This window comes from Myodes glareolus, chromosome 14 (assembly GCF_982192425.1).
Source record: "Myodes glareolus chromosome 14, mMyoGla1.1, whole genome shotgun sequence".
NCBI lineage: Eukaryota > Metazoa > Chordata > Mammalia > Rodentia > Cricetidae > Myodes > Myodes glareolus.
Genome location: NC_142039.1, coordinates 1952251 through 1968192, shown reverse-complemented (window position 1 = coordinate 1968192; position 15942 = coordinate 1952251). Strand labels below are relative to the sequence as shown.

The 15942-nt window shown below is 41.3% G+C and overlaps 1 protein-coding gene across 2 annotated transcripts in view; it reads right to left on the bottom strand.

Annotated features, from left to right (window-relative positions):
- Positions 1–249: 249 nt before the first annotated feature.
- The window catches only part of Epc1 (enhancer of polycomb 1), a 96628-nt gene continuing 80935 nt past the window's right edge, over positions 250–15942 (bottom strand). For both annotated transcript variants that reach the window (XM_048461231.3, XM_085698912.2), the window contains exons 10-14: positions 15402–15751; positions 8038–8156; positions 6839–6980; positions 6365–6728; positions 250–1590 (exon numbers count right to left, since the gene is read on the bottom strand). In XM_048461231.3, coding sequence (XP_048317188.1) covers positions 1518–1590; positions 6365–6728; positions 6839–6980; positions 8038–8156; positions 15402–15751 — 1048 coding nt within the window. In that variant the 3' untranslated portion in view covers positions 250–1517. The remainder of the gene's footprint in view (positions 1591–6364; positions 6729–6838; positions 6981–8037; positions 8157–15401; positions 15752–15942) is intronic.

Genomic DNA, 15942 nt, shown 5'->3' with positions numbered 1-15942 from the left:
TGGCCCTGCCTTTCCCTCTTTGCTCATTTCCTATTAGGTATTTTAGATCTCAGTTACTCTCACCTCCATGAGATTATAAATTGAGAGCGGGGATTTCTTTCACTGATGTAGGCAAACATGTCAAAGTAACCACTGAAAACATCAACTTCAAGTCCCCTCCCCCCTTTTCTAAGCAAGCCCATTTACTGAGATAACGGAAAGTCACACAGAGTTCTGGGGTTGGAAATAAAAGTCAAAGACCACTGCACATTAGTTTGTCAACATGTAATGCCCTGGGTTTATTTTGTGAGAATTCTATCACAATTTTCCAGGTGGGATTAAAAACCTTAAGGATAACGTATGCCATTGGACTGGGCACTCAGACTCCGGTACTGACAAAGCACTAGCAGTAGTCTGGTAAGTACCGTTCTCTTCACAGAAGAGAGGTCAAATATTTCCAAAGGAAGGCACCCGATATTTGTGGCTCTGGCCTCGCAGCCTTCTGGAGAATCTTAAAAGGAAAAAAGCTGGCTGGCTGTTTTACAAACTGGAATGACGATACACGGACAGCAATTACTGCATTCTTCTCCCCTATACCCTTTCTGTAAGAACAAGTAAAGAATGAAGTCTTCAAACGATTCCACAATAAAAAAAGTACATCTTTTTGTGCTAAAAAAAGGGCAAGACAACATAAACTCCAGTTGTAAGGACTCCATTTGCGTACTTGATTTAACACTTTTTGGTGTGGAAGGAAATGGGACGACTGGGCTGTTTGCAGAGCAGCAACACAACATTAGTGCTTAAGTACCAGGGGCCGGCTGCACGTGCAGGCGGGTGGAGACGGGAGGGTTCAAGAGACTTCATTTTTAGCTTGTTGCGTGTCCTAATGGTAGTAGACCGGAAGATCCCCATTGAACAGTACATTCCCCGTTTAAAAAACTGATGCTTTTTTTTTTGTAAAATTCTGTATGTATGTCACCATTTTTTTTTTCACATGATACACAAAAAACTCAAGGACCCAGAGGGAACCAAGTTATGTTATACCATTACAAAATACCAAGGAGTCCACAGCTACCTAACACATTTACTACAGCACAGGAACCAATGAGGGTACAGTGTACAAAACCTGTAAACACGGCACAATAAATAGACAGCAGGTTCCGCACCATGCACATGATGTGATGACACCAGCTACACAGCTCACAGCTCACACTCTTGATGCAGTTTGTTCCCCACCCCCCCACCCCCAAGTGCAAAGCATCACAAATGAACATTTCTGTATTCAAGTAACATATATACAAGGGTATTACAAATATGCAGTACTATACAGATAATTGCTGCATTCTTAATTTACAGATGTTGATTTTTTCCTATTAACAGTAAGAAAAGAAAAGTTGAAGCATGAGAGATGCGCAGTGCTGCCGAGTCCCCACAGCTGCCATGGAAACGCATGTGCATTCCATCCTCCCCTGCGTTCCAACGCCTCTGATGCATAGCACCTGATCATGTCCCCAGGCTGCAGTCCTGTTCCCAGGAAGCTACGTCACCTCCATGGCGACTGTGTTGTCTGCTATGTTGTTCAGTGCTGGCTTTTCCGACTCGTGATTTTCCCTGTTGGAATAAGAATCCAGTTACTTAAATCTCATGGACAAACTGAAAATACAAAGAAAAAGCATTATTTATCTTTAACGATGGGAACAAACTTTATCTATGGGACAGTGGGGCAAAGACAAGTATGACTTTTTATAACTATGAAAAACAGGCAAGCAGAAACCACGTGTCAGCAGTCAGTTCCATGGCCAACTGTACAAGAGTCCAAGTGACCCCGCACACTAAATGTTCAAACTTCTCAAGCTCTGAAGTTCCAGCTGCAGCTGCCTTCCACACTCAACTTCTCTTCTTATGTTTATTTACTTATTTAGTGTATGTGTGCATACACAGGTGTGCTCATGAGTATGTAGATTCTGGGGATCAAACAGCTCGTGAGGCTTGGTGGCAAGTCCCTTTCCCACAGAGCCACGCTGGCAGCCCTAAGCCTTCATTCACTCTTCTTTGGTGTGTGTATGAGTGCAGGTGGAGACCCGGGGTAGACAGAGGACGGGCACCTTTTCTATCACTCTTCACTTTATTTTCTGAGATCCGGTTTCTCACCTAACCTGCAGATCACAGAGTTGGCTAGGCTGCCAAGGAGCTTTAGGATCTCCCAGCCCCATCCTTCCCACACCCCCTACAATATAAGGGTGATAGGCACTCGACACTACAGGTAGTTTTGTTTTTTTTAAATGTGTGCTCTGGGGGCTCGAGAGATGGCTCAGTAGTTAAGAGCACTGGCAGCTCTTCCAGCAGGCCAGGGTTCAATTCCAAGCACTCACATGGCAGCTCACAACTGTTTGTAACTCCAGTTCCAGTGGAACTGATGCCCTCAAACACCAATTTATATGAAAAAAAAATGTGGGATCTGAACTCAGTTGCTCATGCTTGTACTGGCAAGCAACTTACCAACTGAATCATCTTTAAATCTTTATATAACTGTGTGTCTGTGTGCGCACACACACGTGGCAGTGTGGAGGTCAGAGGAGAACTTGCAGGTTTGGTTCTCTATTTCACCATGTGGATACGGTGGATCACACTCAGGCTGTCAGGCTTGATGGCAAGCACCTTTACCCATAGTGCCATCTTCCCCTTCCAACCCCAAAGCTTTTCTTAGTAATTTAACACAGAACAAACAAATACAACTAAACTTCATGTCAGGACTTTACATCTGGGTCCTAATGAGCCTCACTAAGGGAGACAGACACAGGATTATTAATCAGAACACTAGGCTCTAAAGGTATCCCTGGAAAGTACACTGACCTCTAGGAATTCGTTTCCTATTTTTAAATAGAGACATGGCTCTGTGAGGTCCCACAGACTGTAAATGTTCCCGTATTTGTACGATTCTACAGCAATGAAAGTCACGATGGCTGGAGATGGGGAAGAGGGGGGACTGTACTATACTCGACTGATCAGTCATGATTAGACCAGTGAGACACACTGGTGCCGGGTGGACAGAGACCTGTGGGCATGCAGAGAAAAGGCTGTCAACAACCTGCTGCAAAACTGCCCTCACTCACTCTCGGCTGAAATCTCAATGTTGGCCTAACACAGCCGCTGTGTGGCCTGCCCGCCTCCTGTCGCCCCTTTTATACTAAGCTTCCTGAGTCCCTAGGAAAACCAAATACTCATTAACCGCTTGTATTTCCCCAGTATTCTATTTCCGTTAGCCCACTCTAGCTTCTGGAGAGGCCCCTTCTCTTCATCTAATCAGCCATTACTGCAGGTGGAAGCTGATACTTTGCAGAGCATACTTAGGGCTCCCTTGTTGTGAAACGATAGTGACTGTTTACCGTTTACAAACTGCACGGCACACAGGCTTTCACATCTATAACGGCCTTCACTATTACCTGCACTGTTCTTCATATTAGCTTTCACTGTAGGCTTATTTCTTCTAATCTGAAAAATGCAGGTCTTTGCTTCTTTTTCTCCTAGTACCTTGCAGCAGCAGGATTTTAATTATAGTATTATAGTTGATACTGAAAGTGTAATAGAGCCTCAACAAAACGCTCAAGTATCTACTGAAATTTAAGAAGGCAAGTGAGCAGAGAAAACAATGGTTTGATTAAATGTTACTAGGCACTGACATCATTTCAACTATTAAGAGTAGGGAAGGAACCAATCCTAATCACACAGTAAGCTACAGATAAAATCAACAACACCTTCCACCCAATTCCTGGAGAGGAGCGAGAACATTCTAAATTACTGTTGTATTAAGAGAGAGGGCCCAGGGGCTTGAGAGATGGCTCAGTAGTTAAGAGCACTGACTGCTCTTTCAGAGGGCCTGGGTTCAGTTCTGAGCACCCACATGGCAGCTAACGACTGTCCATGACTCCAAGATCTGACACCCTGATACAGACATACATAAAGGCAAAACACCAATGCAAACAAAATAAAAGTAAATTATTGAGGTCTTAGCTAGAGCAATAAGACACACAATGGAGATCAAGGGGATACAAATTAGAAAAGAAGAAGTCAAACTCTCACTGTTTGTTGATGATATGATAGTTTACATAAATGACCCCAAAAATTCTACCAAGGAACTTCTACAACTCATAAACACTTTCAGCAATGTAGCAGGATACAAGGTTAACTCAAAAAAGTCAGTAGCCCTCCTATACACAGATGATAAAAGGGCTGGGGAAGAAATCAGATAATCAACACCCTTCACAATAGCCACAAATAGCATAAAATATCTTGGAGTAACTCTAACCAAACAAGTGGAAGACTTGCATGACAGGAACTTTAAATCTTTGAAGAAAGAAACTGAAGAAGACACCAGAAAGTGGAAAGATCTCCCATGCTCCTGGGTAGGCAGAATTAACATAGTAAAAATGGCAGTCTTACCAAAAGCAATCTACAGATTCAATGCAATGCTCATCAAAATTCCAGCAAAATTCTTCAAAGACCTCGAAAGAACAGTACTTAACTTCATATTGAAAAGCAAAAAACCCAGGATAGTCAAAACAATCCTGAACAATAAAAGAACCTCTGGAGGCATCACCATCCCTGACTTCAAACTCTACTACAGATCTACAGTACTGAAAACAGCCTGGTATTGGCATAAGAACAGACAGGAGGATCAATGGAACCGAATAGAAGACCCGGAATTCAATCCACACATCTTCCAACACCTGATTTTTGACAAAGAATCAAAAAATATCAAATGGAAAAAAAGAAAGCATATTTAACAAGTGGTGCTGGCAATTAATAAATGGGACCTCCTGAAACTGAAAAGCTTTCTTTAAAAAAACATTTATTTATTTATTTATTAATTATGTATGCAATATTCCGTGTGTGCCTGAAGGCCAGAAGAGGACACCAGACCTCATTACAGATGGTTGTGAGCCACCATGTGGTTGCTGGGAATTGAACTCAGGACCTTTGGAAGAGCAGGCAATGCTCTTAACCGCTGAGCCATCTCTCCAGCCCCTGAAAAGCTTTTGTAAAGCAAAGGACACAGTCATTAAGACAAAACAACAGCCTACAGAATGGGAAAAGATCTTCACTAACCCCACATCAGACAGAGGTCTGATCTCCAAAATATACAAAGAACTCAAGAAATTGGACACCAAAAGATCACATAATCCTATAAAAAAAATGGAGTACAGACCTAAACAGATAACTCTCAACAGAGGAATCTAAAATGGCTGAAAGACACTTAAGAAAATGTTCAACATCCTTAGTCATCACAGAAATGCAAATCAAAACAACTCTGAGATTCCATCTTATACCTGCAAGAATGGCCAAGATCAAAAACACTGATGACAACTTATACTGGAGAGGTTGTGGGAAAAAGGGAACACTCCTGCATTGCTGGTGAGAATGCAAGCTGGTACAACCCCTCTGGATATCAGTGTGGCGATTTCTCAGAAAATTAGGTAACAACCTTCCTCAAGACCCAGTAATACCACTTTTGAGTATATATCTAAAGGATGCTCAATCATACCACAAGGACATGTGCTCAACTATGTTCATAGCAGCATTGTTTGTCATAGCCAGAACCTGGAAACAACCTTAAAAAAAAAAAATGCCCCTCAACCAAAGAATGGATAAGGAAAATGTGGTACATTTACACAATGGAGTACTACACAGCAGAAAAAAAAATAACGGCATCTTGAATTTTGCAGGAAAATGGATGAAACCAGAAAACATTATTTTGAGTGAGGTAACCCAGACCCAGAAAGACAATTATCGCCTGTACTCACTCATAAGTGGTTTTTAAACATAAAGCAAAGAAAACCAGCCTACAAACCACAATCTCAGAGAACTTAGACAACAATGAGGACACTAAGAGAAACTCACATAGATCTAATCTACATGGGAAGTAGAAAGTAGAAAAAGACAAGATCTCCTGAGTAAACTGGGTGTATGGGGGCCTTGGGCGAGGGGAACAGAGAAAAATGTAGAGCTCAATATCAATAAAAAAATTGTAGTGACAAAAAAAGAAGTTATTCCAAAGATATTGAGTATTTTTACAGCAAAGTTATCTGTGTCTAGCACCCCAAACTATAAAAGAGTCAATAAATGGTTAAACGAAGGGGGGGGGGGCAAGTCACACAAGCAACATTTACTATCTCACTGAGTGGACTGGCTCATTCTCAACTAGAGCTGAAGTCAACTAACACAGAATCACAATATCTACTTGCTTAAGTCTTAAACAAACAAGGAATACTTAAAAGCATACATTTTCCATACACAGAAGGGAAAGAAGAAAAAAGTCAGCCATTCCAGAAGGCTAACGTGAGGGGCCTTACTGTTCAAACATTTTAAACTTAGAATAACTACTCACCTTGAAACTGAATCTACAGAGGACGACGAAGGAACCTTGGAAACTTGACAGTTTGCGGCGGCAGCCAGCTTTAAGGCAGATGATGGAACAGCACTTAAAGTCCTAGGTATATGTCGTGCGTTTATTGGGGCGATAGAGTTTACAGTGGGGACTGATGAAGGTACAGTTAATCGAATGTTGTTCCCAAACAGAACCTGAGTTGTTGCAGAATTGGCAGCAGTTACTTGATGACTCAGTGCACTGTGGGAACCTGAAGTCTGTGTGATATTTGAAGGCTGTAACAAAGTTGAACCTGCTGTAGACGGACTTGTATGTACAAGCGCTGTTGGTGTAGTGCTGCTGAGGTGTAAGCCCTTGTATACTCCTGGGGAGAGAAACAAAGTACATCAACACTGCATTCTGTGGCTGCATCCTATGTGTACAAGCATGTATGCATGTCAATCCCACGGGGCCATGCAAAGCTTTTGTCCTCACCTGAGGCTGGAAGGACGCCATTCACCCCGATCCCAAGCACCACATCATCCTTCATCTTGAATCCCATCAGCTGTTCTGACGTCATCAAAGCAGAAGCAGCAAATTGTGCACTAGCAGAATCCAATGTCTTAGAAACAAAACCCTGGAAGGAAAACACCAAAGAAAGGCCATCAGTGTATTGGTCTCAAAATCAGCTTCCACAGCACTAAGAACTGGATGGTCACTGAAACCTTAGCCTCTTCTAGTACACAGGAAAGCTCATTGTCTAAAGGTTTGTACGTCCGAGCATCCTATAAGACAATATGGAATACATAAGGCAATTATCAAAATAAACCCTTTAGTACAGAAAGCGGTAACACCAAAAAGTCCAACTGAGAGATTAGAAATATATTACTCAAATAGTTCAGTGCTAGACAAATGTATAAGGCAAATATGTAAGCTTCTATGTAACCTTTATATACCTATTCTCTATCTCCCTCCCCCCTCTTACCCATCCTCCCTGCTCATATACAACCTATACATAAACCATAACCAAAGACCTTTTTTTTTTTTTTTTTTTTTTGGTTTTCTGAGACAGGGTTTCTCTGTAGCTTTGGGGCCTGTCCTGGAACTAGCTCTTGTAGACCAGGATGGCCTCGAACTCACAGAGATCCGCTTGCCCCTGCTTCCCAAGTGCTGGGATGAAAGGCACACACCACCACTGCCCAGCCAAGACATCTTTGAAATAGTAAGACAATCATCCCTTAGTAAAAATCAAGATATGATATAATTTAACTTAAAAATTAAAAAGCCTCTTGGGAAATTCTCTTTAAGATGCTTAGAAAACTCAATTCTCAGCCTTTTAGTCCCAAATCTATCTATGCAGCAAATCTTTTTCCATGTTTTAAGTTTAAAAGTGGTTTTAAAGAGTAGAAGAGGTTTGGGTTGAATTCTGAAACTGTAGAGTGAGCTGCTCGGGGCTCTAGGCTGCGGACAGTGCCAGCACAGACTCCAGGCAGGCCGCAGCAGCTGTCCTGTTAGGGGAACTATGCTCTCATGTTACTTTCTACAATGGGCAGCAGAAGGAACAGCTTCACACTCACCTGGAATGTTCTTTCTAAACCCTGCATATTCAGGCCAAAGCCACTTTTCTGCTGGTTAGATGCAAGGTTCTAGGACAACACTCAGTGAAGACAATCATAGGACACACAAGCCCTTACCTGTGGCGCGGCGGTGGCGGAGTTGCTGTTTGCTTGCTGCTGCTGAGTTTGCGCAAGCTGCTGCTGCTGCATCAGTGCCAGTTGCTGCTGGTGCTGCTGGTATTGTTCGGCTGTGAATGCTGAACATAAAACAAGGAGACGATTCACAGAAATGTAGGCACCACAGACACCTTACGACACTAAAAAATCCAGCATTAGAAAAGGACGGTTTTGTGCAAAATTGAAGCATCTGAATAGACATGATCCTGCTAGAGATCACTTCTAGATGAAAACCCCAGCTTCTTCCATCACATTTAATAAAAGTGGCTTCAATTTAAAGAAAAAAAGAAAGAAAACGAAGCTTCCCGAGTCGCACACAGGAAACTAGCTTTTCTAGAGCTGCGACACTCGTGCCAGACAGTGCAGAAAGTGCTCTTGCGTTGTCAGTCCACAGGCTTGGAGATGCACTCTACTGAGTATGACGTGAAACCTGGTGACCACCATTCCACTTCTGGCTTATCCAGACCGCCACGCCAAGGCGCCCAGGCCGTCCCAAGAGTGCTGGCTACACAGCTTCTTATCTTAGTCATTACAAAGGTTTCCTTTAATAAAAGGTAAATTGGACAGCTTATGACTTAGAGAGAGAGAGAGAGAGAGAGAAAGAGAGAAAGAGAGAAAGAGAGAGAGAACGAATCTTTTAACAGGAAGAAAAGAAGTTCCAATGTTACGTTAATGAATTTTCCCCACCCAGTTAACCCACCTGGACAAAATCCAGTCAATAAGAACGGAGTTATGCTGATTATTGTACAGAGTGGTGGCTGAGGAAAGACACTGTGTTATGCTACTTATGTGTGTCTATGGAGAGCTCAGTTCTAAAAAAGACAAACAAAAAAATGTTCATTTATTACCCCCCAAAGTGTGTGCAGTTTTAAAAAGGAAACCTGTTTCTTTATTCTTTTCCTTTTGCCAGTTTAAAAAAAAAGGGGGGGGGGAGAAAAAAAAAGAAAAGCACACAATCCCAGAACCACCTGACTGCAAGGGCTTCCTTAATGACCTTTCCTGTCTGAGGAGGAGCTATTTTAAGGAAAAACAAAAAACAAAAACCAGTTTATCCCCAGGTATCAGGGCACCTACTGCCTATCCAAAGTTCCAGAGCTCGACTCTGTAGACACTAACCCAGTTTGCTATGACGTCAGCCTCCCAGCCCATCCAGTTTTCTAGTTTTCACCTGTAATGTCGGCGGGATCTCTACTACCTCCAGGACCGCGTTTCTGCCTGCTACCAGGAGACGACAGCTAACACTCCCACCACACTTCGAAAGGACCCGGAAGCCAAGGGCTTAAGAAAGCCCTGTACAACTATTAGACAACTATTAGACAACTATTAGACAACTATTAGCACCTACACATTCTTGAACTGAACTGAGTTTGTGGGTCACATGGGTAAGAAAGTGTCTTCTCACTGGAGAAACGCTTCTGCTGGTTCTCCTCTGTGTGCTACAGCTCCACTTAATTGGTGTCTGACTGGTGGTAAGTTTCCCACCTTGTGTAAGCTACAGATCAAGCCAATATTCTATGGGAAGCCTTACTTATGTTAGGATGTTCCCTAAATGCTGACATAAGCCATGAACACATCAACATGTAAAAGAAGTGAGCTGGGTCAAAGCCATGAAAAACCTACAAAAATGAATGCTGCCTAAAATCAAGGTTCATAGTTAACATGATTATTTTCTATAAAACAACTGCTTAAACGTTAAGATATCTAATTTATTAGATTTCTTTTTAACCAATGGGTTTGAAAGTTATACTTTAACTTCCTTTACTTTTCTAATAGGGAATATTTAGTAATTAAAAAAATACTTCTGGAAGGATCAGGTCATTACATACTTAGAAAAATCATAATTCAGCATTCACTAAGGACCTCTGATGAGTGAATGCAAACAGAAATGTTCATATTACAACACCCTTTTTCTGTAAAATTCTTTTGTGTATCTTTGATATTTGTGTTTTAGTTGAGCATTTAGTGGTAATTAACAAATGCTTTTGCCCTAGTTAAATCAAGTTCACCTAGTTTCTGCAGGTAGGCATGCCAATCTCATTTGGTGCAGATGCAGAGATAAAGGTTTAGCCAGTCAACCCCACATCTGAGATGGCAGTTTCTTGAGGAAGCTATTCTGTCTGGAGTCTAGTTGTAAAATCTGGCCTGGATGTTTCTGGTAAATGATCTGTAATTAATAGAGCAACAAACAGGCTGGCAGTGGAGCGATAAAAGCCCATCACAAACAGAAATCTTCAAAGAGCCAGCCACCTTTTGTGGGTCTGCGTCTTCATTTAAATGTGACAAGTATTAAGCGAGAGGACTGCCAAAGTCATCTTAGTTCCCTCTCAGAAATAAAATTAAAGGGCGTGAATTTGTACAAAGGTAAGGTAGCAAATGTGGATAATTAAAACGTGAGCTGGATTTTATATCCTTATTTATCACTGAGATTGTAGAAGCATTCATGGTCCATTCTAACTCCAAGGTCTAAACAAGTGCTCCACGGAGTGAAGCCAAAGTGCCATACTTTCTGAAGTTCTACTAATGAACAGGGCACCAAGGCAGAAAGTTTCCAGTTATATAACTTCCCCAGATAAAGTGTAGCAATCAAATTTAACTCACTTACAAATGGTGGGCAAACTCAATCAAGCAAATCTAGACTCACAACTGCTCTGCAGAAACAAAAGGGCTGCAACCAGGAGAGGCCCTTGGTACCTGACTCCTTCTATAGCCTCACACTGGAGATCACAAAGCATATGGACACAACCACCACCACTACAAGTTAGCGAGACTTCAAATTTAAAACAGAGAAAAATAACTTTAGATTTGGAATCTACAAGATAAAATAAAAACCTTAACAATTCACCTGTACGAGCAACATGTTTTTTTTTTTAAAAAAAAAATCCTCCCATGTAGGGTACCTGACCAGCAAGAATGTAATGTGGAATAAAAGCAGACCTGGGCCAGAGGAGGATGTAGGATGTGACTTCAGATTTTTGGAAGACAGTGTGACAGTGGAGACAGTGTGACACTTAGCATGCTCCCATAAGAAAACACGAGTTTGAACTTGTTTGAGGCTGCTTTTGGCACAATGTATGGATAAGCTTTCTACGCAAGATTCTTCAATGTAGAATAACCTGATCTGTTCTATTTTCCCTCATTAGAAATACTCAAGCAGATGTCAGAAACCATCACATGGAAATGTGACCCAGTGCTTGGAATGGTCCAAGGCCACAGGCACAACACCCCCTGTAGCTGCGGCAATCTAACTGAGGTGCTCAAAGGGGTGAAGGGATACCAGCAAGAAATGAACCATTTCAAAATGGAGTATGGATTATTTAAAGGCATTTATACGTCATTAAAAACAAACAAAGCCACAAATCTGTTTAAAACATACTTTCGAATCAGAAACTTCTGATTCTAACAGGCCTAACAAAAAAGGTGATTAAAACAGAAAGCTGGGGGCGGGGGCTGGAGAGATGGCTCAGCGGTTAAGAGCACTGGCTGCTCTTCCAAAGGTCCTGAGTTCAATTCCCAGCAACCACATGGTGGCTCACAACCATCTGTAATGAGGTCTGGTGCCCTCTTCTGGCCTTCAGGCATACATGTAGACAGAATAATGTATACATAATAAGTTAAAAAAAAACCCAAAAACCAAAAACCAAACAAACAAAAAACAAAACCAAACAAACAAAAAACAAAACCAAACAAAAAAACCCAGAAGCTGAGGATATGGCTTAGTGGTAGAGCACATGCCTGGCATGCAGGAGACAGATTTGACCCCCAGCCCTACAAAAACAAATAAGCACAAAACAACAACAACAAAACCCAAGCAAAATGAAATGATTCTAGTTAGTAGAACCCTTGCACTAAGGAAATGAAATCAAAGGGTCCCTAAGCTCTTAGCTACCGAAAAACCCAACTGGAAAACCAAGGTGTATTGTAATTCAATTGATAGCAAGCCGTGTTAGACCTGAGCACACCTGGCTATGGATGACTTCAATGTGACATTTCTTTAGCCCAGTGCTGCTCTGCCGTGACTGCCCTTGCACCATCTACATACACCCACTGAACTCACAGTGCACCTTCCACAACAGATTCTGGATTAGCAAGTCTTTGAATAAAGCTTAGAGTCCTAGAGACTCACAAATGTAATAACAATCAGTACACAAGACTACAGTCCCTTCCATACACAGATTAAGCCAAACATAATAATTCTATGCACAGAAAGTCTGTTACAGAAATAAAGCAGATTTTTACAGATGGTGTGAATTTAGATTAAACCACTTACAATGATGCTGAATTCCACTGGGAGCTAGGATCTTAAGGCACATCACTGTAGTGGGAGTTTGAGTCTTGCTGAAACATCTACACACATATCCACTTCCTTCCCTCTTGTCTGTCTGTGTGTGTTTGTGTCTCTCTTGCTCTCTATGAGAGAGACAGAGTCTGCAAGTGCACCAGGAGGACAAAGGACAACTTGTGAGTTGATTCTCTTCTTCCACCATGTGGGTACTGGGGATAGCACTCAGGATGGAAGGCTTGGCAGTAAGCAGCCTTTCCTACTGAGCCATGTTGATAGCTCCTGTAACAGAGTCCCATCTAATTATGGTAATTTGATACTCTTTCAATTTCAAATGCACAAAATGAATGTGTACTGAATTTGAAAAGGTGCTAGTATAGATGAAAAAGCCTAGAAAGCTATTTGGAAACAATCCAAATCACATATTAACTAATGATTATTAAGAAGAAATAACTGATCTCTAAGTAGAGCTAGTCCTAGAAATTCTAAATTCCAACCAGTAAGTCTTTCCACAATGCTTCTTCTGTTACATGAACAAAGAGAACACAGGATTCCCTGACACCGCCACAGAGGCTACCCAACATCACACATGTCCTACTCAGGCTATTCTCTGTGGTTACACAGCCTGTGAAACGGCCAAACAAGACTGGCATCCCAAGCAGTTGGAACAAGCTATACAACTGTGCACTCAAGGAAATGAGTGGACTCCTGGCACCTCCATTCAGAGCTTCCGGTTCAAAAATAACTACTTAGAAAAGGAGCCTGGTGGGTGCTGTCTGTAAGTATCAATTTCAATTACTTGGATAAGTAATTGAATAATCAAAAAGTGGTTACATTTTAAACCATTATTTAGTCTAAGTAGCAGGAAAGTATGTTAACCGACTCCCATCTGACAGGATGGCTACAGACTCAGTCTCTCAGTATAGCCAGTGTTTGCTCTGGCATCGACTGAATCAGGCTTCTTTGGTACCAAACGTGGTTTACATCTGGAGATTATGGTGCAAAGGAAAATTATTTTTAAAACTGCAAGTATAATGGAGTGAGACGATTGGCCTAGGAGGTCACATCTGAACTCTTCAGGCCAATATCAAATGAGAATCCCGTCTGGAGATTGCTTTCTTTAAGGAGAAACATGCTCCGATTCCCAGGGATCACGTCAATAGCTAGGTTTTCTTTTCCGTTTTGGGGGCTGTTAGCTGAACTCACTATGTCGAATGTACACCTGACATAATTTACGGAGCCACAGATAGAGTGCCAAGATCTCATGGATATTCACAAGCATGAAAGTGGAGTGTAGTTTGTTGGCATTTATTCTCTAAATATATGCGAAAATACAGCATTTTAAGAAGTCCCATTGACAAAAAACAGTGATTAAGATGCAAAACTACGTGATTAATTAGTTTTTTTTGGGGGGGTGAATTTTTGCTAAAGCTGATTTTCATCTTTTAATGATACTTGAGAATTAAACCAGGAAACTTTGTGACTGACACCATGTCCACATAAGCACCATGCAGTAAATTACCTCCATAAAACAGTCAGAATGGGATCTGGAGTCTGCTACATGCTTCAGTGTCTGCACTTTAGGAGGGACAGGATATGGATTGATGGAACATGGCTACTTTCTCTATAAAGTTCCAAAAAATTTATACATCTTCTAAACTATTTTTCTGGCAATTAGTACAAGCTTACACTTTTAAACTCTCATATTATTAATTAAGCCTCCATGTCAAATAGCCTTTCAGCCTGATGTTAAGGACGGTACAGGACAGAGAAACAATCACTAAAATTAGTGGAACTACAATCAGTTAAACCCCAGAAACAGATTTTCCAACTGATTCTCAAGTTTGGTCAGTTTACAGAATTATTTTTTTTAAAAAATAACTAAAAAGCAAATTAGTTTATGAAGCATTTTCTGAAGACTTCTGAAAGTGACAGCAAATTAGAAAGCACTTTAACTGTAACCTAAATAGGTGGTTAGGGAAGCAATTCTTTTTTAAAAAAAATCTGTATCAAAATTAGCCTAGAAGAGCTTTAACAACATAATTTAAAAGGCCAGGCAGATCTCTTGTGAGTTTGAGGCCAGCCTGGTCTACAAAGTAGATTCCAGGATAGCCAGAGCTACATTATGAGACCCTGTCTTACAATCACAAATAAACAATTAATATTTACTCATTTATTGTATTTATTTTTAAAATAATTTATTTATCTTTACTTCATATACATTGGCTTGCTTGTGTGAGGGTGTTGGATCCTTACGAACAGGAATTATAGATAATTACGAGATGCCATGTGGGTGCCAGGAATTGAACCCTGGTCTTCTGGAAGAATAAGTCAGTGCTTGTAACCACTGAGCCATTTCTCCAGCCCCCTTTTATTGTATTTATGTACTTGTGTGTGTACATGCATACATGTATGCAGGTCAAAAGACAACCTGAACAAATGGGTTCTTTCCTTCTACTGTGTGGGTCTTGAGAACTGAACTCAGATGCTGAGGACCTGTACAGGCTGAGCCACCTTGACAGTGAACTCACATAATTTAGATAGTGAGGACTCAAATGATTTAAAAAAGAAAGCCAAGGACATTGTAGTATTTTCAGTATTTTAGTCAAATCGTACCAAAATATTATCTAAAAGTCATTCCAAAGGATTAAAATTCAGTATCTCTCGCATGTATTCTGAATGACTGATTATGTCAGCAAGTTATGTGTGACTATTGACTACTGGCCCCTAAATTTAGAGCAGATTAGGTGTTTAAATACACACCACCAACAACTTGGGGTCCCTTTTACTTTCTTATTACTTGAAAATTAAATTTATGAGTCTTGTGGTTTATTTATAATTGGTTGCCTCGAGGTAACCAATTAAACATTAACTATAATACACCATCTCTTTGTGACTGTGGTTAAGGAAGGGCACACACAGAAACTCACACAGCAACAACGCCATTGAGCAGAATTCAAAGCGCTACTTAAGGCATAATGGACCACATCCAACAAGATGGAATACCTGGCCCTGACATAGCAATGGATGCCACAAAGGAACGTACCGCAGTGTGTGGAGCCACTGCTGCCTTTACTCTGCGTGGAGGTACCAGTGTGGGTCCCAGGCTGTGCTGTTCCTGCTCGATTTATACTCCTGTGTAATTTTCTACTGGAGAGTTCATCAGTGTCACTGTCATGTAGGGATGGTGTCCGAGGCCTAAAGTGCCGCCATCTACATGATTTGATATCGACTAGTATCTGACTGAGGTCTTTAGAAGACGATCTGTCCGAGGTATTGGTTTTTGAGGTATTGGCAAATTGATTGACTGGAGAAGGTTGTGGTGAGGAAAGCATGTCCAAATCCAGGTGGTGAAACATACTGTCATAGTCTGAATGCGCTCTGTCCAGCAGGACCCTGCACAAGGAGCAGACGTCAGAGATTATATCAAAGAGGTTTTTTCCTTTCCCGAAAGCCCCAAAAGCTGAATAAAAGTATACTGAATATTTAAAAGCCATACTGTTCATCACTGAAGTATTTAGGTCTTTTACAGAGCGTGCATGGCACAGAGCACGTGGCACAGGGCACATGCAGAGGTCAGAGGATAA